This window comes from Lampetra planeri, chromosome 6 (assembly GCF_965212315.1).
Source record: "Lampetra planeri chromosome 6, kcLamPlan1.2.h2, whole genome shotgun sequence".
NCBI lineage: Eukaryota > Metazoa > Chordata > Hyperoartia > Petromyzontiformes > Petromyzontidae > Lampetra > Lampetra planeri.
Window position 1 is genome coordinate 17,003,663 of NC_136112.1, and position 26,548 is coordinate 17,030,210.

General features: G+C 48.4%; 1 protein-coding gene across 2 annotated transcripts in view; it reads right to left on the reverse strand.

Annotated features, from left to right (window-relative positions):
- Positions 1-4,508: 4,508 nt before the first annotated feature.
- The window catches only part of LOC144719623 (N-acetyllactosaminide alpha-1,3-galactosyltransferase-like), a 65,423-nt gene continuing 43,383 nt past the window's right edge, over positions 4,509-26,548 (reverse strand). For both annotated transcript variants that reach the window (XM_078595727.1, XM_078595726.1), the window contains exon 5: positions 4,509-5,914. In XM_078595727.1, coding sequence (XP_078451853.1) covers positions 5,381-5,914 — 534 coding nt within the window. In that variant the 3' untranslated portion in view covers positions 4,509-5,380. The remainder of the gene's footprint in view (positions 5,915-26,548) is intronic.

A 26,548-nucleotide genomic window follows, 5' to 3' on the forward strand; every position in this document is an offset into this window, starting at 1 on the left:
AGATCATATTGTTTGTATCATGTTGATCTTAGCATATCGATTGTGTTGATCTATCATATCATCCATCATAACGATCTATAATATTGATCATACCATATCAATCGCATTATATCGATTATATTGTATAGATTATATCATTTTGATCACATTGCTAATTTCATATCTATCTATCATATCGATTATATAGATGGTTTCATAAACGATATTACAGAAATTCACATAGTTTGAACGAATAATTTGCAGTCACTCTCATCACAGTAAATCACAGGCAGTCCCCACTGTTTATATACTTTACAATTGAATCGGAAGAAACAGATGCGTACGGTTGGTTACATACGGTGCTGAAGAAGTCCAACATACATTAGCACGGTTGGCTACGTATGGTGCATAAAAAGTTCAACATGCATACCTATAAGCCCTCGGTGATGATTATCTTGTGAAGGACGCAATATATTAAGTAATAAAGTTCGATTGATTGACGGCAATTCAATCAATACTCACATTTAATCATGATCTATTCAACAAAAAAAACTGTCAATCATTTTATTGAAAAACTACTAAACTATGTTCATTTTACCAGATAAGACCCACTGAGCTATGCATCTTTTGTTCAGAAGCGACCTGGCTACACCTAACGCTAGCTCTATGAAGTGGCTGAAATGTAGAGGAGCAGCCAAATACTCCAAACGCGTGGTGTTGATTCCAAAAGTGGAGGGTTAACCGGAGGACCCACAGAAAATGCACGTGACCATGGGGAGAGAGAGAGACAGAGATGCAAACTCCAAATATACAGGAGGTGTCAGGTTCAGGATGCAACCCACGACCTCCTGCATACCAGGCAAGGTAGTTAACATCTCACCAACGAAGCGCCTCGATCTGCAACGTGAGTCTGATTGTCTATTAACAGTCTCTGTGTGAGTATATGTTTATCTCTGTGAGTCTGGCTTTGTATGAGACGCTGGGTCTCTGTGAGAGTCTACAGCTTTCTGCGTGAGTCTATGGCTCTGTGTGAGTGTATGCCTCTCTCTGTGACTCTATGGGTCTATGTGAGTCTGTCGGTCCCTGTGTTAGTCTATAGGTCTCTGTGTGATTATGATTCACTGTGTGAGTCTATGGGTTTCTGTGTGAGTTTGTGTTTCTCTGTGTTTGTCTATGGCTCTCTGTGTGAGTCGTGATGTCTGTTAACAGTTTCCCAGAATTCTCAGTGTTTGACATTAAAAGCATTTAATGGAGCTGCCCCAAAGTGTTTAGAGTCACCTAGTTTTGTTTATTTCCCTCATTTAAACTAACTCTTATAAACTCACTATAGCAGTGGCGTAATAACTAAATCATCAACTCAGAGCGTGGTGTGGGAAACGGCCACGTAGGGTCCCAATTTTTTTTTATCTACTTCTTCATACGGTTGGATGCACACTATTATTTATCACGGCTCCTCTTGCCCTAATCGCATCATAGTTATGTTAACGGTCTTCTATAAATGCAGCCACTAACATTTCTGAAGTTGTTACCTCTTTGCAATATTATGTTACTTCTCTAATTAAATTAAAAGTGAAACGTAAATGAAAGCATTTCGGTTGTCAAGGGGGTTCCCCAACTCGTAGCTTTGGCCACCCGGTGGGACCAAGACACCCGCTGCCTGCCCCCACACTCGTTACTCTTCTCCACTACAGCTTAGGTATGAATGTAAATATTACAACACTAGAATTTCGGCGAACTATGGCCACCTTATTCTAGCTCCTAAAGAGGGCTTCTCGGCACTTCGTGCCTTTCCCGTGGCCCCCATTGATGTCTTCTTCTCGCCACCTCCGCCCTGTTGTATCTATGCCCCTTTTTCCAAAAAATAATATTAAGAATAATTTGGCCAATTTTTTAAATATATATATATATTTTTAAATTAAATAATGAAAACAACCCACTACTCGCCACATTCCACGCCTGGCATCTGGGAAAGTGGAATGCCACCAAAAACAGCAAACGTCAGGGACTCCCCACCACCTTTGTCTTCCAACGGTTTGGCACAAAAATTTCAGCCATCAAATAGAGAGGGGTCTGGCCTCGGGATGACCCACTCAGAGGGAGAAGGGGTCAAAGGGTCGCGAGGGGGGGGTCGGTGCCTGGCATAGCTGGGGTGCCTGTTTTTCGGTTATTGTTTCTCTCGCAAGAGATGCGCAGAGGGGAGGGGTTCACGTTTTTGGGTTTTAAACACAAACGCACATCACGCAGTGCAGTCTGGTTCGAGTCGCACTCAGTCTTGCAACTCGGCTTGCGACGCAGCGTTGCGAGGGAAGCTCGCAAGGGAGTGGGGGCGCATCGTGCCTCGAGGAGAGATGGGAGGAGGAGGGGTCGTTAGAGTCGCAGAAGTCTGAGTTCAGTCTGGGTCGAGGCTGGGTTTCAGCCGTGCTCCGGTGGCGGTGCCGTCGTGAGGGAGCAAACACCGATACCGATGGCCGGCGTTGCTTCTCGCAGAACGAATTGGCGAGGTGTGGTCGAGGTGCGAGTGAAACTGACGGAGATTTCAGTTATCATTCTCGAGCAATAGCGAAGTCAACTCAACGTCAACTCAACGTCAACCCAGCAACGAACGACAGCATCGTTCATCGCCAGAGCGCTCCAAGCTGGTGAGCGCGCACAGCCACGTCGTCCAGAGCCTGAGCCAACGCAGCCCTGAAGTAAGGGCGGGTGTCCATGTGAAGCTGGCAGCGATCAAGGAGAGAGCACGGAGAAAATGAGGAAGAGGAGAGCGCCATCGAATGCGCCGTGTGTTTAATACACACACATATCGACCAACACCCGGTGAGAACAGAGAAGACGTCCAGCGGTGGCGACGACGGAATCATCACGCACCATGACGGCGAGCGTCGTGCCGACGCCACTCATCTAGCAGTGGAGAGAGAGAGAGCGCACGAGCAGCACGACCCGGGCGTCACCGAGCATCGTGCCGACTCGTTATCCAGCAGTGGCGGAGCTGCGCGCTATCCGACGACGGAATCATCGCGCGCCACGACGGCGAGCGTTGTGCCGACGCCACTCATCTAGCAGTGGGGAGAGAGAGTGCACGAGCAGAGACACGTCCGAGCGAGGGAGCAGGACCGGCTCGCTCCGGCCACGCCCAAGCGAGAGGAAACCTTTCTGGCCGCGGGTTGTATCCCCTCCCCCACCGTACAAGCTCCGACACAGCGCCCTGCCTCTGCTTAAAATATTAATTTTACAAGGGGACAACGCACACACAAGACGCACACGAATAAGACTTTAAAAAAGTTATCTTTGTCTTTCAAAAGGGTTGCCATTTCAAGGTGGTGCGTTCAATATCAACTGATCGTGCAAAGCAGTTGCTGCCGTCGAGTTACATGAATAAGAAGTGTTTTAGTCATTCATTTTTGTTAATTGCATAATCTTGCCGATGAATCTATTGACATATGCTTTCGCCTTTGCATATTAGAGTGTCATATGTTTGTTTAGAATTAAAATGTCTTAACACAAAGTGGTTCAATGTTTCTTTCCAAGTCCATGCAAAACTCTTATTTTTAAGAACTGTATCCTGTGTTGAGATATGAATTTGTAGACCTAACATAATATAAACACACTAAGATAATCAATAAATGTTTAATCAAAGATAATCGTTTTATCCTGATTGATACAACTCTGGATAACGAAGCTAAGTCTAATTATCATAACTGCACACATTAACATAATTACAAGCATTCGCATACATTTGTAGTGGTGATACGCGCTGGGGTAAGGATCGTGTGCCAGCACGTAGTGATTGGCTGTGTGTGTGGTGACGCGCGCTGACGGTGAAGGATCATGGGTTATGAGGCGGTGATTGGCTGGGTATCGGTGACGCACGCTGACAGCGAAGGGATCGTGTGGAAGCGCGTGGGGATTGGTCAACTAAGGGGGTGCTCACGTTGCGGTCCGCATACGCTCCGTCTCCCGGGAGGGGAGGCTATATAAGGCGGTGCGCGCAGGCGCACGGGGAGTTGGTGACCAGTGAAGACAGAAGACGGAGGACGAAGAGATAGGGCCCTGAGGCACCTAGTCCCGCTGTCCTTGTGAGGACCGGGGCCCTGTGTGGCTCAGAGGTGGGACCTTGGGACCCGGGGCCGAACGTCCGTGTGAGGGCCGGCCCGCGGGACCCAGAGGTCGAGACCCACGCCCAAGCTGGGGTGGGTCTGTAGCGCCACGGACGCTACGGGGCTGGAGTGCCCGTGAGCGTGTACCGTGAGCTGTAGTAACCACGCGTGTCAAGTGAGCGTGTAGCGTGAGCTGTAGTAACCACGCGTGTCAAGTGGGACGTGTAGCGTGAGCTGTAGTAACCACCAGTGTCAGGTGGAGTGTGTAGTGTGAGGAATAGTGTTATTGTGGAAGACAAGTGAAAATAAAGTGTGCTACCCGTCAAGTGGTTTCCCGCCGTCATTCCGAATACTTCACATTAATACGATCATCTCAGTGGTTATCATAATTTATGCAGATAATTATAAACATTAGCATAATGTATGCGAATCAGGCATTTTTAATATTTTTATTTTTTTAATCAAAATTTCATAATCCGACATATACAACAGCCCCCCCCCCCCATGTGTGCAGATACATCTCACTATATTGTATGTATGGTGTGTAGGCACATATGCCTACAAAAGTTATAGAAATATACATATATTTGGGAGGGGTTGTCCACTTTCTAAAACTTTTTGATTCAGGCCTTCTGAAAGGCTCTTATAATTTAGTTGACGGACATAAGGACAAATGCAACGGCATACTTTTATCATGTATTATTGTTATTTTAATTAACTTTATTTCAATCTTTAATTGCGTGGAATGCTTTGATGTTTTCTGCCTGCCGAGTCGTTCTTGAGTAAGATCCTCGTAGCACATGGGTTTTACTGAGTGAGAAATAAACATCTAAAAAGGAGAGTGGACGGCTAAATGCGCACGGTAAAATTGTGCAAACGTTTTGCATGATCTAGGATAGCTAGATATGGCTTCAGAGTGCCTTCATTCAACAGTTAATTGATCATGGCTGGCTGATGATGATGATAATGATGACTTAACTAGTCTTTTTAGCTCAATGGGCTCCACTCGGGAAATACACTTCTGATCCTTCTCATACAGATCTATCCTACCTCCGATTAGTGCGGATGGCTACGTATGGTGAGAAAGGAGTTCAGCATACATACATACAGTAGAAACCCACACACCCACATATATTGAACATTTTGGATTGAAAACTCATTTCTTTCGAACTGATTTTTGTGTTTAAGTTTGTTGTCCTTCCCCACACCTCCAATTAGTACAGTTGGCGACATGCGGTGCAAAAGGAGTTCCACATATATACGGCAAAACCCATGCCGCTATATAGCTAGGCTCACTGGCGGTGAGGCTATGGGTTCTCTCGGAGAGCATCGTTATCTTTATGAACCCAGATCAAGCGTTTCACCTTAATGGCCGCGTTAGTGGCCTCCTCGTCCCAGCAGTACTCTGGAGATAATATTTTACTCGGCTTGTTGTCGATAAAATAGCGGTTCAGGTGACTTTCGTCGTGCCAGATGGCTTCAATCCCAGCACTGCGATCTTTAGTGATTGCCTGGAAAATGTTGTGCGTGACGTTCTTCATATGTGACCTGCGGCCACCGAACACGGCCGCGTGGTAGTAGAAGTCTCCTTCTCCGTTCGCAACGTAGGCCATAGACTCTGGCCGGCGCTCATAGGTGAACATCGCTGGGTCTACATTGAAGAACCACGAGTGGAGGACGACCACGGTGCTGCCCAGAACTTCGGGACCCCAGCGGTTTGTGAACAGCAGATCCACGTCGAAACAGAAAACATACTCCTCCTTCACGGTAGTCTCAACAAGCCCATTGATGATCTTGAAGCGATCCATGCAGATGTCCTGCCAGCGTGGGCGCTTTTCCACCTGAAAAGAAAATTACACATGCCGCCAGAGTCATTGTCATCTGCTTTCAGTTTGGTCAACAAACTCAGTGATGGTGCGACTAAAATATTTTGTTCATTTTCGTTCAGTCAACAGTTACTCTTTTAGTGAAATAAATTCATCAAACGTGAAATCACTATCGCTAGCATCCGTTCCTCCAGAAAAAACACTCACATCTTTTCTCCCCTAGCCCATCATCATAATTATCCTGATACTGCCTAACCTCACCCCCTAGCGAGAACAAGGCATACCCCAACTCCTATCACTACCCCTACCCCAAATCCTATCACTACCTCAACTTATATCACTACCTCAACTTATATCACTTCCCCAACCCCTATCATTACCCCAAGCCCTATCACTACTGCAACGCCCATCACTACCCCAACCCCTATCACTACCTCAACCCTTATCACTACCCAAACCCCTAACATTACGCCAACCCCTAGCACTAACCCACCCCTCCTTAAGCTTTGCAGCCTGTTCTCCTGCCACTATAACTACACGACGACTCTGAGTAACCCCACTCTTTACTATCTCAACCACTATCATATTAAGTACAATTGTATAATTGTTGTAAAGCGCCTTGAACCCGGGCACTATATATATATAACACTTCTATATAATATACAACTGTACCTACCAAAGAGCCAAGTACGATAATAACAACAATAATAAACTCGGTATTTAAAAGTCCATTTCAAATTAGTACTCAAAGTGCTGCTGCTGTCCTATCACATGAATGTCATGCACGTCGAATTGACGAATTGAGGATCTACGCATGACATCTGTCTTGCCAGTTAAAATTATAATTGTTAATGTAGCAGACACTCCCCTCATCAACACACCAAGACAGGTCAGGGCTCCCGTCCATTTATTTCCCCTCCATAACGTACAGCTCCCTCCCTCATCCACAGCCCCCTCCTTCATCCACAGCTCTCTCCTCCATCCACAGCTTCCTCCTTCATTCACAGCCCCATATTTAATTCACACTTCCTTATTTTATTCATGGCTCCCTCCTCCATTCACAGCTCCCTGCATCATCCAAAGCTGCCTCCTTTATGTACAGCTCCCTCCTCCTTCTACAGTGTCCTCCTTCATTCACAGCTCCCTCGTTCATCCACAGTTCTTTCCTTCATCCACAGCCTCCTCCTTCATCCACAGCAATATCCTCCCGTCCCTTCTCCAATGCCCCCTTTATCTCCACGGTCCACTCTTCCATTTCCTGCCCGCTCCCCTCATCCCTGTCACCTCATTCCCAGACACAAATCACAAATCGTCATACTAAATTCAACTTTTTTAAATCTTACCAAGTAAGGTCCACTGAGCTTTATAGTTATTTTTCAGAAGTGACCTGGCTATCACAAATGTTAACCCAATGAAGTGGCTTATCATCACGTGGAAATTTATTTCAGCCAATTACTATAAACGCACAATTCTAAATATGGAGAAAAAATACCAGAGGACCCGGTAAAAAAATCCTGGTGACCATGGGGAGAACATAACAAACTCGATTATAAAAGGGTTAGAGATGGGATTGAACCGACGACTTCCTGTATACAAGGTGAGGTAGTTAAAATCTCGCCACCTCCAGGATTTGTAGACCTAAATCGATTATTCATTTTCTTTGGTTCTTTCGGTAAAGTCACGTAGATAGTAAAATAAAAATAAAATGAATACAAATAATAAACAAAAAACACTAATGTAGGCTCTAGCCTGGTTCTTAATCTGAGTGAGTGTTCTGGCAGTCTAAAATGTAGACTGTAGCAATAGTTATTAAGCTGGGCGAATGTACTGGCAGTCTATAATGTAAACTGTAGCCTGGTTCTTAACCTGAGTGAGCGTACTGGCAGTCTATAATGTAGACCTATTCTTGGTTCTTTTGGTAAATTTGTATTCTTTTTTGTGCTTGATAGTAGGGTTTTCACATGTCCACGAGTAGCAGGTCAGAACGTTACAACAAGAAACGATACAAAACATGATAGGAGTACAAAATGTAGGAAAGGTAAGCAAATCACAAAAAAATAACAAATACAAATTAACAATTTTAAATTGACCAGGTAAAGCCTGTTGTATGTATGCCCCTTTTTCCAAAAACTTATATTAAGAATAATTAGGCCAAAAAATATATATATTTTTTTAAATTAAATAATGAAAACAACCCACTACTCGTCACATTCCACGCCGGGCATCTGGTAAACGTGGAATGCCATCAAAAACAGCAAACGTCAGGACCTCCCCGCCACCTTTGTCTTCCAACGGTTCAGCACAAACATGCCAGCCATCAAATCCGGAGAGGGGTCTGCCCTCGGGATGACCCACGCAGGGGGAGCAGGGGAGTTAGAGGGTCGCGAAAAGGGTTTATGACCTGACATTCCTGGGACGTCTGCTTTTCTGTTGTTTCTCTCGCAAGAGATGCGCAGAGGGGAGGGGTTCACGTTTTTCGGTTTTAAGCACAAACGCACATCACGCAGTGAAGTCTGGTTCGAGTCGTGCTCAGTCTTGTGACTCGGCTTGCGACGCAGTGTTGCGAGGGAGGCTCGCAAGGGAGCCAGGACGGAGGCTTGCCGAACCATCAACACCAACCATGGGTGCCGTGCCACGAGGGGAGATGGGATGAGGAGGGGTCGTTAGGGGCTGAGTTCAGCATGGACTGACAGAGTATCGCTAAAAGTTTGATTCTAGATTGCGCGCGAAAGCTGGCGGCGGCACACCAAGGGAGAGGGCATTGAGAGATTACAAGAGCAGTGAAAAAAGCCTGGACCAGCGCAGCCCTGAAGGAAGGGCGGGAGAGGCACCACCGGGTACCCGCGTGAAGCTGGTAGCTGCATGCCAAGGGAGAGAGCATGGAGAGAGCACGGAGAGAGCTGGCACAACTGTAGTGGGTTCGTATTAGGTGCACACACACGCAGCTTGGAGGCAACACTATTTATTAAACGGTAAGTAATATAACACTGTACATGAGGTGGTGACCACCTTCCTCAACTCACTAACACTCTGGAACACGACACAGACTGGACCAGGCAGGCAACGGCCTGCCTGGCCCAGGACGACGACTCGGGACTTGACGACCGATGATGTCTTCACTTTGGAGTACAGTACAACAGCCTCGCTCCGCGTTCACACCACGCTTATATCTGCTTTGGCGTGGCCGGCTCCGCCCAGGCGTGGCCGGCTCCCCCAGGCGTGGCTGGCTCTGTCCAGGCCACGCCTCCCTTCCCAGGCCACGCCTCCCTTCCCCCCACCTCTGGGAAGGTCCGGATCCCTCCACCACGTGACCCCCCAGGCACCCCCTTGGGGCCCCCAGCCCTCGTACGGGCCGACACAGTAGTGACCGTTCTATGTCACTACATCACCTCCCCCTGTATAAACACACAGCCGTCCCCGGCTGTAACACAACTGTGAAACATCGAAAAGGTGTGCCTCTGAACCAGCAACATCAATAAATGACCGGCGACCGATAAGAAATACAATCACATAATATATACAGAATCGACGAGGGTAAAAGGAAGGGAACCGCATAGAAAATGGGGAATTAACAACAAATATACATGAAAACTGGCTAACCCACTTACGCTCCAGCACAGCCCCCCACTGTGAGAATCACACATGCACCGACATGTGAGTGTGGCCATTGGAACGACGGCGTAGGCAATGAGCAAGGAGTCTGAGAGGCATGTAGAGCAGCCAGTCTTCAACGAGTCAATGTGGCCGGGCTTGGGGAACCAGAAGCGGCCCAAAGGGCATGGCCCCTCCCCCCAGGAGTCAAGAACAGGAGGAGCAGGAGTAGCTGACGCATGCTCCACTCCCCCCCCAGTCCATAGCCGGTCGGCATAACCGGCGACTCCAAGGTGCCAGGTAGATACTGCCTCCTGTGACGAGAAACAAACCCTCCTGAGGCATCACTCAACGAACATTCGCCTCCGCTCTTCGGACATGACAGTCACCCAATAGCACCCCCCCCCCGCCTTTCCGATATGGCATCTCCATCCTAAAACCCGCGCACGTCGGCCATATCGGGGGGGGAATTTCCATGTTAGCACCCCACCGCCTTTCCGACGCGGCATCACAACCAGTAGCACGCGTCGGCCATATCGGGGGGGAATTTCCATGTTACAACCCCACCGCCTTTCCGACGCGGCGTCACAACCAGTAGCACGCGTCGGCCATATCGGGGGGGAATTTCCATGTTACAACCCCACCGCCTTTCCGACGCGGCGTCACAACCAGTAGCACGCGTCGGCCATATCGGGGGGGAATTTCCATGTTACTACCCCACCGCCTTTCCTACGCGGCGTCACAACCAGTAGCACGCGTCGGCCATATCGGGGGGGAATTTCCATGTTACAACCCCACCGCCTTTCCGACGCGGCGTCACAACCAGTAGCACGCGTCGGCCATATCGGGGGGGAATTTCCATGTTACAACCCCACCGCCTTTCCGACGCGGCGTCACAACCAGTAGCACGCGTCGGCCATATCGGGTGGATTTTTACCCAGTCTCTCACCAAGACTCGCATCGCAGCATATAGCTGTACCGACCGAGCTGAGACGACCCATCGTTCACTTACTGCACAACATGCACCCTAACAACTGAGGGATACAGTCCCAACGTAACGGGACAACTCCACCTGAACACTACGAATCTCCAGCCCACTTTTTCAACGCGCCTCAGAGTGTCTCACTCTCCGGGCCGTCAGGTCAAGCCATCAGACACAGCATGATGGGACCACACTCTCTGAGCCATGTGAGCGCACATCCCACTAGGCTAGACAAGCCACGGAGTGTCTCGATCTCCGGGCTGTCAGGTCAAGCTGTCAGACACAGCATGACGGGACCACACTCTCTGAGCCATGTGAGCGCACAGCCCACTAGGCTAGACAAGCCACGGAGTGTCTCGATCTCCGGGCTGTCAGGTCAAGCTGTCAGACACAGCATGACGGGACCACTCTCTGAGCCATGTGAGCGCACAGCCCACTAGGCTAGACAAACCACGGAGTGTCTCGATCTCCGGGCTGTCAGGTCAAGCCGTCAGACACAGCATGACAGGACCACACTCTCTGAGCCATGTGAGCTCACAGCCCACTAGGCTAGACAAGCCACGGAGTGTCTCGATCTCCGGGCCGTCAGGTCAAGCCGTCAGACACAGCATGACGGGACCACAATGTTCGTGTTAGACACGTAACTCTCACTGGGCCATCCTGGTCAGGATCTGCGCCCCAAGATAAGTGACAGCCAGCACCACAATTCCAAATCCCTGGCAGCATGTCACCATCGCAATTTAACACCATCACAACAGATACAATTTGAATTATGATCCCCCACAGAACTGATCCAATGCCGAACAGGTACGCACAATTTGTGACGATCCCGAATATTCAATGGTCACAACAATACACCTCACATCCCGTATCCGTACACATCATCTCCGAGACTCGCATTGCAGCATGCAGCTGTACCAACCGAGTGGAGAGAGCAACGCAATTTGACGGCAATTAACGGAAACGCACCCCCGATCCATGTAGAACACAAGGGGCATTCTCGCACAAAAGACATCATCTGTGCAACAACGGACAGGAACCAACCAGTGAGTTTGAAACAAACCGAACCTGTCATTTCAAAATCTCCTTCAACATTAACCATGGGACTCAGGGCATTCGAATTTTGAGAGAAAAAAAACTAGACACAAACCCCAAGAATCGCCGAATTGATTAATACAGTATATGCAGTATACGAAGTTTGTACAGTCAATCATTTGGCGCAATGCTCCATCCAGTCCCCACATGGCAACACACACAATCACTACTCCAGACAATCCGTACATAGTAAATAATCACAAGCAAGTACCCAACAGTCCATACACTGTTAACAATTTCAAGCAAAGCTCCATACGGTCTGTACATTGGCAACAATGACGATCAAAGTTTCTGACAGTTACACGTGACAATCACGAGCGAAACTCCATACAGTATACACAATAACAATGGCGATTTCGCAACAAAACGACGTAACAACACGAGTCATTAACATGGCAACCTACAGGATATCAACGGAGCTCGGGACACCAAACAACGAATTAATCATTAACTACACCCAGAAGATACCGATCTGGACGCCGTAATTAACAACACTGTTACAAGCAGACACCCGCATGGAAGCCACGTCAATTTATCACGCACACAACTGGACGAACACACTCCGCAAACCAGCGAGTTAAAAAAAAAACAAACGCGATCGCAACCCGGCACACGCAAGATGGGTGAAGTTATTATTATTTTTCTTGGGGCCGGGTGCTTGTCATGTCACGACTCGCCTGGCGACTGTGAATAGCAGAGGGCGGCAAGGTGGAGCACTGGGACGGCCCAAAGAATCTTTCATGGTGAACACGGCCTGCTCTTGCGAACCCATCCACCTCTCGCGCTCGAGCAGAAGACTGGAACTCCCCCTCCGCAGGCGTTGATGTCGGCGGGAGCGGCATTTCGGCAGCAGGAGCGGCGTTTTGGCGGGAACCGCGCCCCGACCAGCCGCCGAGTTGGCGGGAGCGGCGTTTTGGCGGGAACCGCGCCCCGACCAGCCGCCGAGTTGGCGGGGGCGGCGTTTTGGCGGGAACCGCGCCCCGACCAGCCGCCGAATTGGCGGCCCCACCGCGTGGCCCGCATGCCCGGGCCTCCCCCGCCAGCCCCCGCAGAGACGACGGTGTCCTCTCCCCGCGGCTCCATCGCTCCGTTCCCGATGGCGATGGCAATCCCGCCGCTCCGCGTGCAGCGCCATCTCTCTCTCTCTCTGTCACCGGGGCTGCCATCCCCGGGGCTGTCCGAAGGATGGTTGTCACACCATCCCCGTCGTACGAAGGCGTCCAGGTGAGTTTTGTATTTGTTTTTCGTGTGCCCATTTTACTTCCCTAGGATAACACCTAGCAATATTTATATTTCCACAACTTCTGACACCAAATGTAGTGGGTTTGTATTAGGTGCACACACACGCAGCTTGGAGGCAACACTATTTATTAAACGGTAAGTAATATAACACTGTACATGAGGTGGTGACCACCTTCCTCAACTCACTAACACTCTGGAACACGACACAGACTGGACCAGGCAGGCAACGGCCTGCCTGGCCCAGGACGACGACTCGGGACTTGACGACCGATGATGTCTTCACTTTGGAGTACAGTACAACAGCCTCGCTCCGCATTCACACCACGCTTATATCTGCTTTGGCGTGGCCGGCTCCGCCCAGGCGTGGCCGGCTCCGCCCAGGCGTGGCTGGCTCTGTCCAGGCCACGCCTCCATTCCCAGGCCATGCCTCCCTTCCCCCCACCTCTGGGAAGGTCCGGATCCCTCCACCACGTGACCCCCCAGGCACCCCCTTGGGGCCCCCAGCCCTCGTACGGGCCGACACAGTAGTGACCGTTCTATGTCACTACACAACCAAGAGGAAGGGCGGGAGAGAAACCACCGCGAAGCTGGCAGCTTGCCTGCCCAGGGAGAGAGCACAGAGCAAGGGAGAGAGCGTGACCAGCAACCGAGAAAGAGTGTCAGCACTGGCGACCTGCGGATGAGCTGCGAGCGCTATTGGGCACCGCCGAAGGCGAGCATCGTGACGACTCAACAATCATCCAGCAGTGGAAAAGCCTGGAGTTGCCACCAAGAGAGAGAGAGCATTATCGAATGCGCCGTGTGTTTAATACACACACACATCGACCAGCACCCGCTGAGAACAGACAAGACGTCCAGCAGTGGACGACGGAATCATCGCGCACCACGATGGCGAGCGTCGTGCCGACTCGTCATCTAGCAGTGGAGGAGCTGCGCACTATCCGACGATGGAATCATCGCGCAGCACGATGGCGAGCGTCGTGCCGACTCGTCATCTAGCAGTGGAGGAGCTGTGCGCTATCCGACGACGGAATCATCGCGCACCACGACGGCGAGCGTCATGCCGACGCCACTCATCTAGCAGTGGAGAGAGTGAGCAAAAGAGCAGAGACACGCCCGAGCGAGGGAGCAGGGCGGGCTGTTGGTGGTATACCGAGCCCCCACCCCCCGCAAGCTAACGACACAACTCCCGGCTCTAAAAAAATAATAATTAATTTTACAAGGACACAACGCACACACAACACGCACATGAATAAGACTTTCAAAAAGTTATCTTTGTGTTTCGAAAAGGGTTGCAATTTCAAGTTGGTACGTTCAATATCAACTGATCGTGCAAAGCAGTTGCTGCCGTCGATTTACATGAATAAGAAATGTTTTAGTAATTTATTTTCGTTAATTGCATAATCTTGCCGATGAATCTATTGACGTATACTTTTGCCTTTGCATATTAGAGTGTCATATGTTTGTTTAGAATTAAAATTGCTTAACACAAGTGGTTGGGTGTTTCTTTCCAAGTCCATGCAAAACTCTTATTTATAAGAACTGTATCCTGCGTTGAGATATGAATTTGGAGACCTAACATAACATAAACACACTACGATAATCAATAAATGTTTAATCAAAGATAGTCGTTATATCCTGATTGATACAACTCTGGATAACGAAGCTAAGCCTAATGATCATAACTGCATACATTAACATAATTGCAAGCATTCACATAAATTAATACGCTTATCTCCGCGATTATCATAATTTATGCATATAATTACATACATTAGCATCATTTCCGCGAATTACGCATTTTAAAATGTTTTATTTATTTTTATTATTTTATCAAAATTTCATAACCCGACATATACAACATAATGGGTGGCTCGCTCGGGATCTCTCGCAGACAGTGTTTTGCATGGATGAAGGAACGAATCACTATGTGTTAACCAGAGTATTGTGATCCAACATTGCCTTGTGATTGTAAACGGGCATAAAACTAAAAAAAAACGCACTCTGAGGCGAAACTCCAGAATAGCAGGTTGGAACAAAGACAGTGGTATTAAGATAACATCATATCGAATCGATTGCATCCTGTGATAAATTGTGTTAGAGATACGCACTCTGAAGTAACATAATAACTCGAGTCAAACTGACTACACTCTGTGATATAATTGTTTTATATGCACTCTGAAGGGGAATTTCAGAGTAGCTCTGCCACAGATGAGATGCTAGGATTAGGAGGAATTTTTGAATGGATTGCGGAATAATGGGAACTCGTATTAAAATGTACAGGCAGTTCTGCTACAGAACAGACAAGGCAAAGAGACATGTGGTAAGGGAGCTGTATCTATGACACTAAGACACCTCGAGGTAAACTAATTGACTGGATAAAATGTGACGAAGGCGAACACGATGTAAAAACTGCAGAAAAAGCAGGACAGGACTCATGCCTTCTCACACAGGCATACAAACAGAGATTGTGGAATGAGGAAAAATTCGGACAGGAAACGGGAGAGAAACCGTCTCTAATCAACGAGGTAAAATGTCCCAACACCATCGAAACTCACAGACGTTGATCCACAGAATAAATATGAAAGTAGCAGTACACCACACTCTTGGGTACGTGGACATAGTCCAGGGACAGATCGCACAAAAATTATGGATATCGATCAAAATATCCTTGACAAAGAAAAGCCCTCACAATTCGAGAGAAGGGATGGAGAGATACAGATGAAAAGTCGCTACCATACAAGGTTAGGAATGATTTCAAACAACTAAGCCTGGCAGTGATTCGGAAGTTTGGAGAATATTCGACACTCAGTGAGGGGTTTTATGCTGTAAAATCGATGACCCAGGGCATGGACCAGGATCTGCGAGATTACCTCCTACAATTTAAAAGAGCGTACTACGCATGCGATGTGAATCAGTACCACGAAGGTGACAAAATGTTCAAAATTATGTTTTTTTAATCATTGAGTCCAGAGATTACAGAAATTGTGAGAATGGTTTTGAATCCAGAGACAGCCTCCTTACACCGCATAGAGAACAAAGTCTACATGACATGGTTGTACAGAGCTAATAATCATAATTCGGATCCAGAACGCAGGGAGAGGGATAATGAACCCAGCCTCTCAGAGAGAAATAAAAATCACCAAGCAGCCCCACAATACAGAGAGGAGCGAACACGCACGCACAGATGGCAAAATAACCCAGAGAGAGGTTGGCACACAAATTGGAAGCACAAAAAGCCAGATATGTATGAGAATCGCAGGATGTGGGGGTCAAAGGCAAAACCATATTAGTGCCCGATGCGACGGCACATGGGAGGTCAAACACGGTTTTCCCATTTCCGACCAATTCCCCCGCCGACTGTGCCAGGAGGGAATAGAGAGACAGATAATAAGGAAAAACTAAATGCATCGAGTACCAATTCGAATAATGTGGTAGAGAACGCAAACACTGCTCCCGTAATTGACGCACCGTTCGAACGTAAAAACATAACTGCAGTGAAGTGTGATCGGACAGTAGATAACAGACGGCGGAGACAAAGAGAAGGACCGGATCGCGCAGGAAAAACAGCGCAGCATGTCGCAGGATCGCGCGATGGGGGTGCAGAGAGATGGAGCACAGAGACACGCCCTGAGGAGTGCAGGCGTCAGCATTTGAATGGAGGGTATTCCAATGACACAAAAATGAATGCAAATCGGAGTGCTGAAATGGAGGAGGTGAATATCCAGGACATATCGAGAGTTGTGTCGAAATCCAGTACCCTCACGGGCACGGAGGGGGAGACACCACGGGGCACAGAATTGAATCGACACACTGACTCGGCAAATGTGCATGTTGTCGCGGGGATGGCAAGTGCCACTGACAACGGAGTGCAAAAGTTGGTTGTGTGCGCGAATTCTGGTTATGTGCAGCACAATTTTACACCACACACTCCCACGACGCGAGGGAGTGACAGGGGAAATTACAAAAACGAACCAGCAAACCGTGATCGAATGATCAAAGCGATAAGTGGTAAACCAGACACTCGTAACTTGGAAAAAACGTGGCAAGGAGGTAACATAAGGAAGCCACCGCACAAGAGTGTTCGAAACCACTACCTAGCGTTTTCCAGGAACTAAATTTTTTTTTTATAAAAAATGTTTTTTTCAAAATTAGTTTTTTAATTAATTAATACAATTTCACAGTAATTATGATGGATAAGAACCGATGTAACTTGTTGCCTTGATGTTTAACATTTTTTTTTCCTTATTTCAAATGTAACCATGCTAAGTTTGTGATACGTACGCGCGCGTTGTAAGGAATAACAACCGAAACACGAGGGCGGCTGATGGGTTCATAACGAAAAATAAAAGGGGCATTTATTTTGTTTAAAAATCGCCAGTGGCCATATTGACCACTGATAATTTTTAAAAAGGCGGACTATTGTATTTATGCCCCTTTTTACAAAAACTTATATTAAGAATAATTAGGCCAAAAAAATAAATATATATATTTATTTTAATTAAATAATGAAAACAACCCACTACTCGTGACATTCCACGCCGGGCATCTGGTAAACGTGGAATGCAATCAAAAACAGCAAACGTCAGGACCTCCCCGCCACCTTTGTCTTCCAACGGTTCAGCACAAACATGCCAGCCATCAAATCCGGAGAGGGGTCTGGCCTCGGGATGACCCACGCAGGGGGAGCAAGGGAGTTAGAGGGTCGCGAAAAGGGTTTATGACCTGACATTCCTGGGACGTCTGTTTTTCTGTTGTTGTTTCTCTCGCAAGAGATGCGCAGAGGGGAGGGGTTCACGTTTTTGGGTTTTAAGCACAAACGCACATCACGCAGGGCCGTCTGGTTCGAGTCGTGCTCAGTCTTGTGACTCGGCTTGCGACGCAGTGTTGCGAGGGAGGCTCGCAAGGGAGCCAGGGCGGAGGCTTGCCGAACCATCAACACCAACCATGGGTGCCGTGATGGGATGAGGAGGGGTCGTTACGGGCTGAGTTCGGCATGGACCGACAGAGTATCGCTAAAAGTTTGATTCTACATTGTGCGCGAAGCTGGCGGTGGCACGCCAAGGGAGAGGGCACGGAGATATTACAAGAGCAGTGGAAAAAGCCTGGACCAGCGCAGCCCTGAAGGAAGGGCGGGAAAGGCACCACCGGGTACCTGCGTGATGAGCTGCGAGCGCTATTGGGCACCGCCGAAGGCGAGCATCGTGCCGACTCAACAATCATCCAGCATCTTCTTGGTTCTTTCGGTAAAGTCACGTAGAAGGGAAGTAATAAAATAATAAAAATAAAACATAATAAAATAATTCTCACGACGTTTCGGCCACAACACAAGCAGCCGTCCTCAGGTGAAGACCAGGTCTGTCGGGGAGACAGCGTCTGAATGAAACACCACCACGCTTGGAGCGTATATTTAAGCTGGGTTGGAAGGGGGGAAGGGCGCCTTGACAAAATAATTTGCATATCAAGAGGAATTTAGCATATTTATGGGAAATGCAGGTATGTGATTAGTACTAATTGTGAAATGCGTAGGAGGTGGGCGGGGGGTTTCAAAGTCATATTATGCCCGTGCATTATGCAGGATTAGCAGCATCAAAGGGAGGGGATAGGGGTAGCATCAATAAAGGGAAGGAATGTTAATAGTGTGTAGCTGCAGTAACTAAACAACCACGTAAAAAACTAAAGTATAAACTACATAGTATCATCAGTATACTAAATATACTCTCCAATAAGCTGGGCTACTAACAGTAAGTAATAAATTACAATTCTATGTCGCAAAAAATAGAATATGCTTCCATCACACGGGTCTACCCCGTACTATATGCTGCCATAGACAAACCCAACATTAAATTATATACTGTATTACTATACACCACCCTATACCTTAGAATAATACATAGCGTAATATTACACTATGTATTATTCTATCCACCCTACTGTATATCACACTGCTGTATATTCACTATACAATTACGATACTATATATTGCCTTATACATTGTATTAAACATTACAATTGTATACTATTTATTATTATACAATCTGCTATACACTATACCATTGACCGTCGAGTGAAAGATACTAAGAGGAAGCAACGAAATATGTCAATGGAAGAGTGGTCGTAGGAGACTTGCAGTGGAGCAAAGAATCCATTCCCTGCGGAGAATACAAGATATATAGTCATGCCACTGAGTGGACTGCGGTCTGAAAGTCACCGTAAACGTGAACACAATCACTCATCTAGCAGTGGAGAGAGCGAGCAAAAAAGCAGAGACACGCCTGAGCGAGGGAGCAGGGCGGGAAGCTGCTGTTGGTGGTATACCCCTCCCCCACCTCCTGCAAGCTAACGACACAACTCCCGGCTCTAAAAAAATGATTATTAATTTTACAAGGAGACAACGCACACACAACACGCACACGAATAAGACTTTCAGAAAGTTATCTTTGTGTTTCGAAAAGGGTTGCCATTTCAAGTTGGTACGTTCAATATCAACTGATCGTGCAAAGCAGTTGCTGCCGTCGAGTTACATGAATAAGAAATGTTTTCGTCATTTATTTTCGTTAATTGCATAATCTTGCCGATGAATCTATTGACGTATACTTTTGCCTTTGCATATTAGAGTGTCATATGTTTGTTTAGAATTAAAATTGCTTAACACAAGTGGTTGGGTGTTTCTTTCCAAGTCCATGCAAAACTCTTATTTATAAGAACTGTATCCTGCGTTGAGATATGAATTTGGAGACCTAACATAACATAAACACACTAAGATAATCAATAAATGTTTAATCAAAGATAATCGTTTTATCCTGATTGATACAACTCTGGATAACGAAGCTAAGCCTAATTATCATAACTGCATACATTAACATAATTGCAAGCATTCGCATAAATTGATACGATTATCTCCGTGATTGTCATAATGTATGTATATAATTACATACATTAGCATAATTTCCGCGAATTACGCATTTTTTATTTTATTATTATTCATTTGTATCATTTTTAGCAAAATTTCATAACCCGGCATATATAACAAGCCCACTGAGCTATGAGCTTTTTTTTCCACAAGCAATCTGGCACGCTAAATATAGCTTAACGAATTTGCTTATCAAGTGTACATGTGTAGTGACAGAGAATGAGTCACTGTAGCGCGTGCCGCTGGGCGATTGGTTGACAATAGAATTAGGGGTAACAGCCGTCCTACCAGTTGCACGGGTGGGTAAGGCACGGAGGCCTCTGGGGGATCCAGAGGGGTGTGGGGCTGAGGGCGGAGCCTGGCCATGCTGTTCAGGATAAGGCGAGCTCCATCTCACAGTCGGGGCTGCTGCGATCTGCAGTGGAACTCGTCGTGCCGTCGTCGTTGTGATCATCTACACTCAGCAGCCGTGGTCTTCATCTTTGTTTTGAGCAGGTACGGGTGGTGTAGGAGAGAGTCTATTCCTCATCTTGTGTGCCTGCGTACCTGCCTGCGTACCTGCCTGCGTACCTGCCTGCGTACCTGCCTGCGTACCTGCCTGCGTACCTGCCTGCGTACCTGCCTGCGTACCTGCGAGGTACCCTGGCTATTGGGCCAGTGGTTGCCTCTCAAAATCGCAGGTGGACATGGAGAACTGCCGTGCTGTCCAGGCGAGTCAAGAAGACCAGGCCATGTCGACAGCTGACGAGGTGGGAACCGCCACGACTCGACCATCTGGAGGACGGGGGTCCGTGAAGGAGGGCGATGTGGCGCAGGCGTCAACCTCGACTGGGAGGTGGCGGGCTACAGAGGACGCCTGGAGGCAGCGGCCAAGGAGAGCAGAGGTGCCGGCGCAGAGGGAGGTGACCTCCGTCAGTTTGGGCCAGGATACTGTGGAAGCTGAGGACTCAACTGGCCAGCGGGCACAAGGCGACCAGAACAAGATTACTAAAGTAGATGCAGAATCTGGGGGCAGAGCAGCATCAGAAATGTGTGGGGCGTTGGTGCGGTGGACCGGGGGTAAGCTTCACACCGGTCCATGCTACGTGACACAACTGCATTCGGGTGGCCTTTAAGGAAGACGTACCAGACGAAGTAGCGATGGACCACTAGACTTTTTGCGCGGATAGTGGTTGGGGGGGATGCTGCAAGTCGAGCCTATTGACCTTTTTTGTTTAATAGCTTTGCCAGACGGCAGGGGCGCAACAGAATAAGGGTGACGAGGGGTCTTTCGTGAGGACAGCAAAAAGGAAGCGGAGGACACCGAGTACTTCACCGGGATCTGCCCCCTGGGAAGGCCCTCGACCGTCAGACTCGTCAACTGACTTGATTACAACGGAATAAGAAATAACAACCAAGACGAGCCAAGAGAGGGGGTTTTCCCCGAAACCCATGAGTGCTGAATGTCTCCTGGACTTGGTAGACAAGAACTGTTATTCATTGCTGGAGGACGTCTCTGAGCCGGACTAGACACCACTGGTCATTGAGCTCTCCATGGCTGCATAGCATCAGTCAATGTGAGGGGAATTTGGGGTGTGGCTAAGCGTAGAGCAACGGTGCATTATCTGCAAACTTTAAGGAAAAACATTTATTTCCTGCAGGAATGCCACCTGCCGTACTCCCTCGGCCGGGCTAAGCTGTTTGAGCCCTGGGACGGGCACTGTTTTTGGTCACGGGAGCAACTCTAATAAGTGCACTGGGGTAGCCATCCTCCTAGGATGTAGAAGGGTCAAGGTACAGGAAGCCCAGGAAGTGGTCCCTGGCCATCTCCAATTTGTCGACGTCACATACGATGGAGCTGCAGTATGCCTTATTGACGTATGCAGAGAGAGTGAAACTATGGGGCCAATATAGCTGCCCTGCTGGTTACGCATAAGCATGTCGTATTGGGGGGGTGATTTGAACTGCCCGCTCAGCCTGTCAGATGTGCTGTCTACCTCTGGTGGCCAGAAGATAGACCCCTCTTCTAGGAAAGTCAGTGCCTTGTTTAAGGATATTCATTTAACTGACACCTTTAGGTTGCTGCACCCAGCACGCCCAGGCTTCACTTGGGCAAGTAGTTCAGGTTCTCTGCTTTCAAGAATAGCGGAGTATGTGGAGAATGAACCATTCTCATTTTCGGATCACAAACTGATTACGGCAAGGCTACAAATTCCAGGTGGATTACAGATAGGGAAAGGGATCTGGAAGATGAACGTGAGTGTCTTAGCAGACGAGAAGGTGACGAGGGCTTTCATCAAATGCTATGAGGAATGGAGAGGCCTACGGTGCTGCTTTAGCACTATGGCAGAATGGTGGGAAATGGTCAAAAGCCAGACAAAGGAATTTTTTCAGGAGTGTCAGAAATGAGTTAAGGGGCCTGAATTATCAGCTAGAGAAGGTGTATCGGCTGCTGGAACTAGGTTTCCAGTGATGGACGAAGTAAGACATCTAAAGGATAACATCTCCTTGTCGCTTGAGAGACGGGTGGCACACCTCGTTTTAGGGCACAGGTTAGGGCAGTAGAGGAGGGGGAAAAGTGCACGCGCTTCTTTTAAAAAAGTGTAGGAAGCCGGAAAGCATAATCCATGAGCTATTCAGCCCTAATTTGGGCAGACTGACGCAGACAGAAGGCATCGTTGAGGCGGCGCGAGACTACTATACGGACCTGTATGGTCATAAGACATCAGAGGCAGAAGCCCGGGATTTCCTTCTTCGAGAAATTAAACAGAAGGTCAGGGCTCCTGATGAGATGAATAAGCAAATTTAAATGGAGGAACTGGATGAGGCGGTGAGAGGTCTACGTTTGCACAAGACACCAGGGAATGACGGAATACCGGCCGCTGTTTTTTGCCAAATTCTAGGACACCATCAAGCATGACTTATAATTGAACAGGGAAATTTTGGCAGAGGGTCCAGTACCAAAGTCCATGAGGGAAGAGGTAATATCCTTTATATATAAGGGGAAGGGGGCCCGCAGCGACCTTGGGAGCTGGCACCCAATCACCCTGCTAAATACGCACTATAAGATCTTAGCCAAATCCATCGCAGCACGACTAGGAAAAGCGGTAGAAGAACTAATACATGCAGACCAGACATGTGCGGTCTCAGGTAGGCATATTTCAGACAATCTTATTTTACAAAGGGAGGTCCTTGAGACCACGGTGGATGGGGGAGGGTTACTTGGGCTCATTAATTTAGACCAGGAAAAGGCTTTCGACCGCATATCGCATGATTATTTGTTTTCGGTTTTCGCATGCATGGGGATAGGAGAGCGTTTAGGTGGGTGGGTGAAAAAGCTATATAGTAATCTCTCTAGCAGGCTTTTGATAAACGGGGTCCTTTCTGAAGCAGTCCCAGTTAGATCGGGCGTGAGACAGTTGTGCCCCATGTCACCAGTCCTATTCGTCATGTGCATGGAACCGTTTGCCCAGGCGGTCAGAGCCAATCAGAGAATTCGAGGGGTGCACACCCCGGGGTGTAGAGAACAGACAAAGATAGCAATGTAAAAGGATGATGTTGCGGTGTTCTGCAGGGATGTTTCCTCGGTTTGGGAGGTACTGTAACTTGTAAGACATTTTTTTTTATTTGGCCTAGGGATCCAGGATTAATCTGGATAAGAGCGAAATTGTGATTTTTGGAGACCCTAGGCTGTTTGAAGGTCGGCCAACACAACTGAGCGTGAAGGTAAAAGGGATTCATATCCTGGGGGTCACCTTCTACCAACAGGAATCTGCAAAAAAGAACTGGAATGAAAAAAATAAAGGCAGTGAAGGGCAGGCTGGCCAGGTGGATGACCAGCAACCTCCCCATGGAAGGAAGGATATTGGTGTTGAAGGCAGAAATGCTTCCTAAGCTCAACTACCTGGTGCACATCTTCCTGCCAGTTGCGAAAATGTTGCATTGTATGGAGACATTGTTTTTCGAGTTAATTTGGGGAGGCGGGATGGACTGGGTGAAGAGGAAGACCGTGTACAAACACCCTGCTAACGGTGTCGCGCGTACCCTGACTACGAATTTTTTTGTAATACGTTCCGCTTTTTTTTCAGATGGGTCCCAGGCAAAGGCTCCATATTTTTTACAGTATAGGCTGGCATGACTCCTTCGTAGATTAGGGATGGCTCCATTGCCTTGCGGAAAGCCCCTCGCCTGGACACAAGGGTGCCTATGTGCCGCGGTAAACAAGTACATCGCAGAAGATGTGCCGACCCTGGTAAGGGAGTCGTGTCACCCACGGAGTGTCCTTGTTGAGATTGGCAAAAGGGAAACCTGCGCAGAGGTACCAGGCACACGGAGTGCCCTACACCATCAAATATGGGAGAACGTTGCGTCTGAAGCCTTAACAAAGACGCAAAGGGACATATTTGTGTTTGGTCGGCCTGGGACAGGTTGCCATGGAGGACGTTTATACATTCCCGCAATATGACCCACACCCCTAAATGCCCAACGGGCTGTAATTCGGACGAGTACACGAGTCATCTTTTTGTGCGATGCCCCTTTGCACTGGAGTTGTGGGAGCTATGCCAGCCTTTGCTAGCCCGTTTTTATCCGGTCAAGGTCACAATGCCAGATGTTATTTGGGGAGTTTTTTGGCGGAAAGCAGGAAGGGCTTTCGCCCAGACATGGGCCGATGTGGGGGCTATAAAAGAAGCCTTGTGGAAGACGAGTTGTTCTGATGCTCTAACGTACCTACATGACGCCTACCGAGGTTTACCACCTAACCTCTGTAGGCTGATCGGCCGGGTGGTGGAGGTAGACAAGGCAAAAAAACTGTAGTGACTGTGAATGTCAATGTGGTGCCGGGCTTACGAAGCCAGAGCGGATAATGTTGTCATTATGTGCAGCCCGGTTACTGGGCATAGAGTAATCCAGAGAGAGACGACCAATTAAGATGCATATTAGTGATTGGTTGGCTGAAAATGCAGACACGGTGTAGGCGCCCCAGAGTCTGCAGATTGAGGAAAAAGAAGCGGAAACCACGTGCGAGAAGTGATGAGAGGACGCCAGCTTAATGATGGCGTTTAATGAGGAGCAATATAAATATGGCAACGTGTGAGGCAGGGAGTTGAGTTGGTTGGAGTGAAGAGAAGAGTGTACACAAGAGAAGTCCCGGGCCCCACTCTCCGCACCTCGTCCTCTCCAGCGGTGATGGCTGATCCACCATTGGAGGTAAGGGCGAGGTTGGAGAGGCGAGGGTAGACAGGCTAGCAATAGAGAGGCTAGCGGAATTCTAAGTGTGAGTGCGCGAAGACTAGCAGTAGAGAGGCTAGCATAGTATATAGTGGAAGGCTAGCCGTAGATAAGCTAACAGAGTATATAGCGAGAGGCTAGCAGTGGAGAAGCTAGCAGAGTGTATAGCGAAAGGCTTGAGGTGGAGAAGCTAGCAGAGTATATAGTGAGAGGCTCGCAGTGGAGAAGCTAGCAGTGTATAGTAATACGCTAGCAGTGGAAAGGCTAGCAGAATGGACGGTGGGAAGCTACCAGAGTGTGTAGTGATATGCTAGCAGTGGAGAGGCTAGCAGAATGAGAGAGCGGAGCGAGCAGAACGTTCCATACAGGCTAGCAGTGGAGAGGCTAGCCTGTTCGTATAAAAGTGACACAGAAGAAATACAATTTGTCCGCGTAAAATAACACCACTACATTTGGTGTCGAAGTGGTAAAGAACTACGCAGCCATGTCAAAGAAAGCGGCAAAAAGAAAACTTACCCGTCGACTCTTCAGATGATGAGAATGCCGAGGAGGTTGTTCCCACCACGGCTCGCGAGACTGTTGCTCAGCCAGCGGAACCAGAGGACCGGCTGCCCTCGGCACAAGTGGGTGAGCGCGAGAAAACTCCGGCCAGCACGAGACGGAGTTGGTTGTACGTTGCTGCACACTTGGAGACCACGCTGGCAGCAGTTACATACATGTTCAACATGTTGATGGCGGCGGGCTGAACGATGTCTACGGGGATGGCGACGGAATCGACGGTCTTCACGTCCCTTCAACAACGCCGATCTTGTCCGAGCAGTTTCAGTTTAATTTATTGGGTATAACCCTGTGAGCCATGCGGCTCTTGACTCGGGTGCAACCGCAACAAAACAAAAACATGAACAAGAAACATCTTAAACTGACTACGTGCAACAGAAAAATCCTGGAAAAACAGCAAAGTCTTACATAAAAAAAAAAGTATTTCAACGAGCGTCGGACTCAACATCCACTTTGCAGACGATGCACACAGCTCCGTTGCGCATTCTCCGTGACCGAGGGTGACTGGACGGCATTTCATCGACGCTTTGAAATGAGTGTATCGCTCTATCGACTGGTCGGAGCACGAGGCATTGTGGGCCCTGCCAACGGCCCTCGACGATAACTTGCTGGTCATTTTCTACTCCATCACCCAGACCGATCGATCATCACTCGCCGAAGCCTGCGCTGCGATGGCAGCTATTTTCGAACCACCGTCGACCATCTGAAGGAAGTTCCAGCTTAGAAAGCGGGGGGCCATGGAGTCGCCCTTGGTGTTCCGCAGTGCTCTATTAGCCCTCGGACGGGCAGCCTATTTCTCCTTGAATCGGGCAGCTCTCGACTCGCTCGCCCTGGAGTGGCGCATCTGGACCTCAGGGAAGAGCCAAGCTGCAATGGCGTGCACGACGGAGAAAGGGGACTCAACGGCCACCGACAGCAGCACTGGATATGCAGCCCTGGTCTTTAAGTTCACGACGTGCAGAGATGCGAGGAGGTCAGTCGCCGGTTGGGTGGCCACCACGGCGCGGACCGCCAAGAGGATACGCCTCACGTGGGTGCTACAACTGCGGGCGGATGGGCC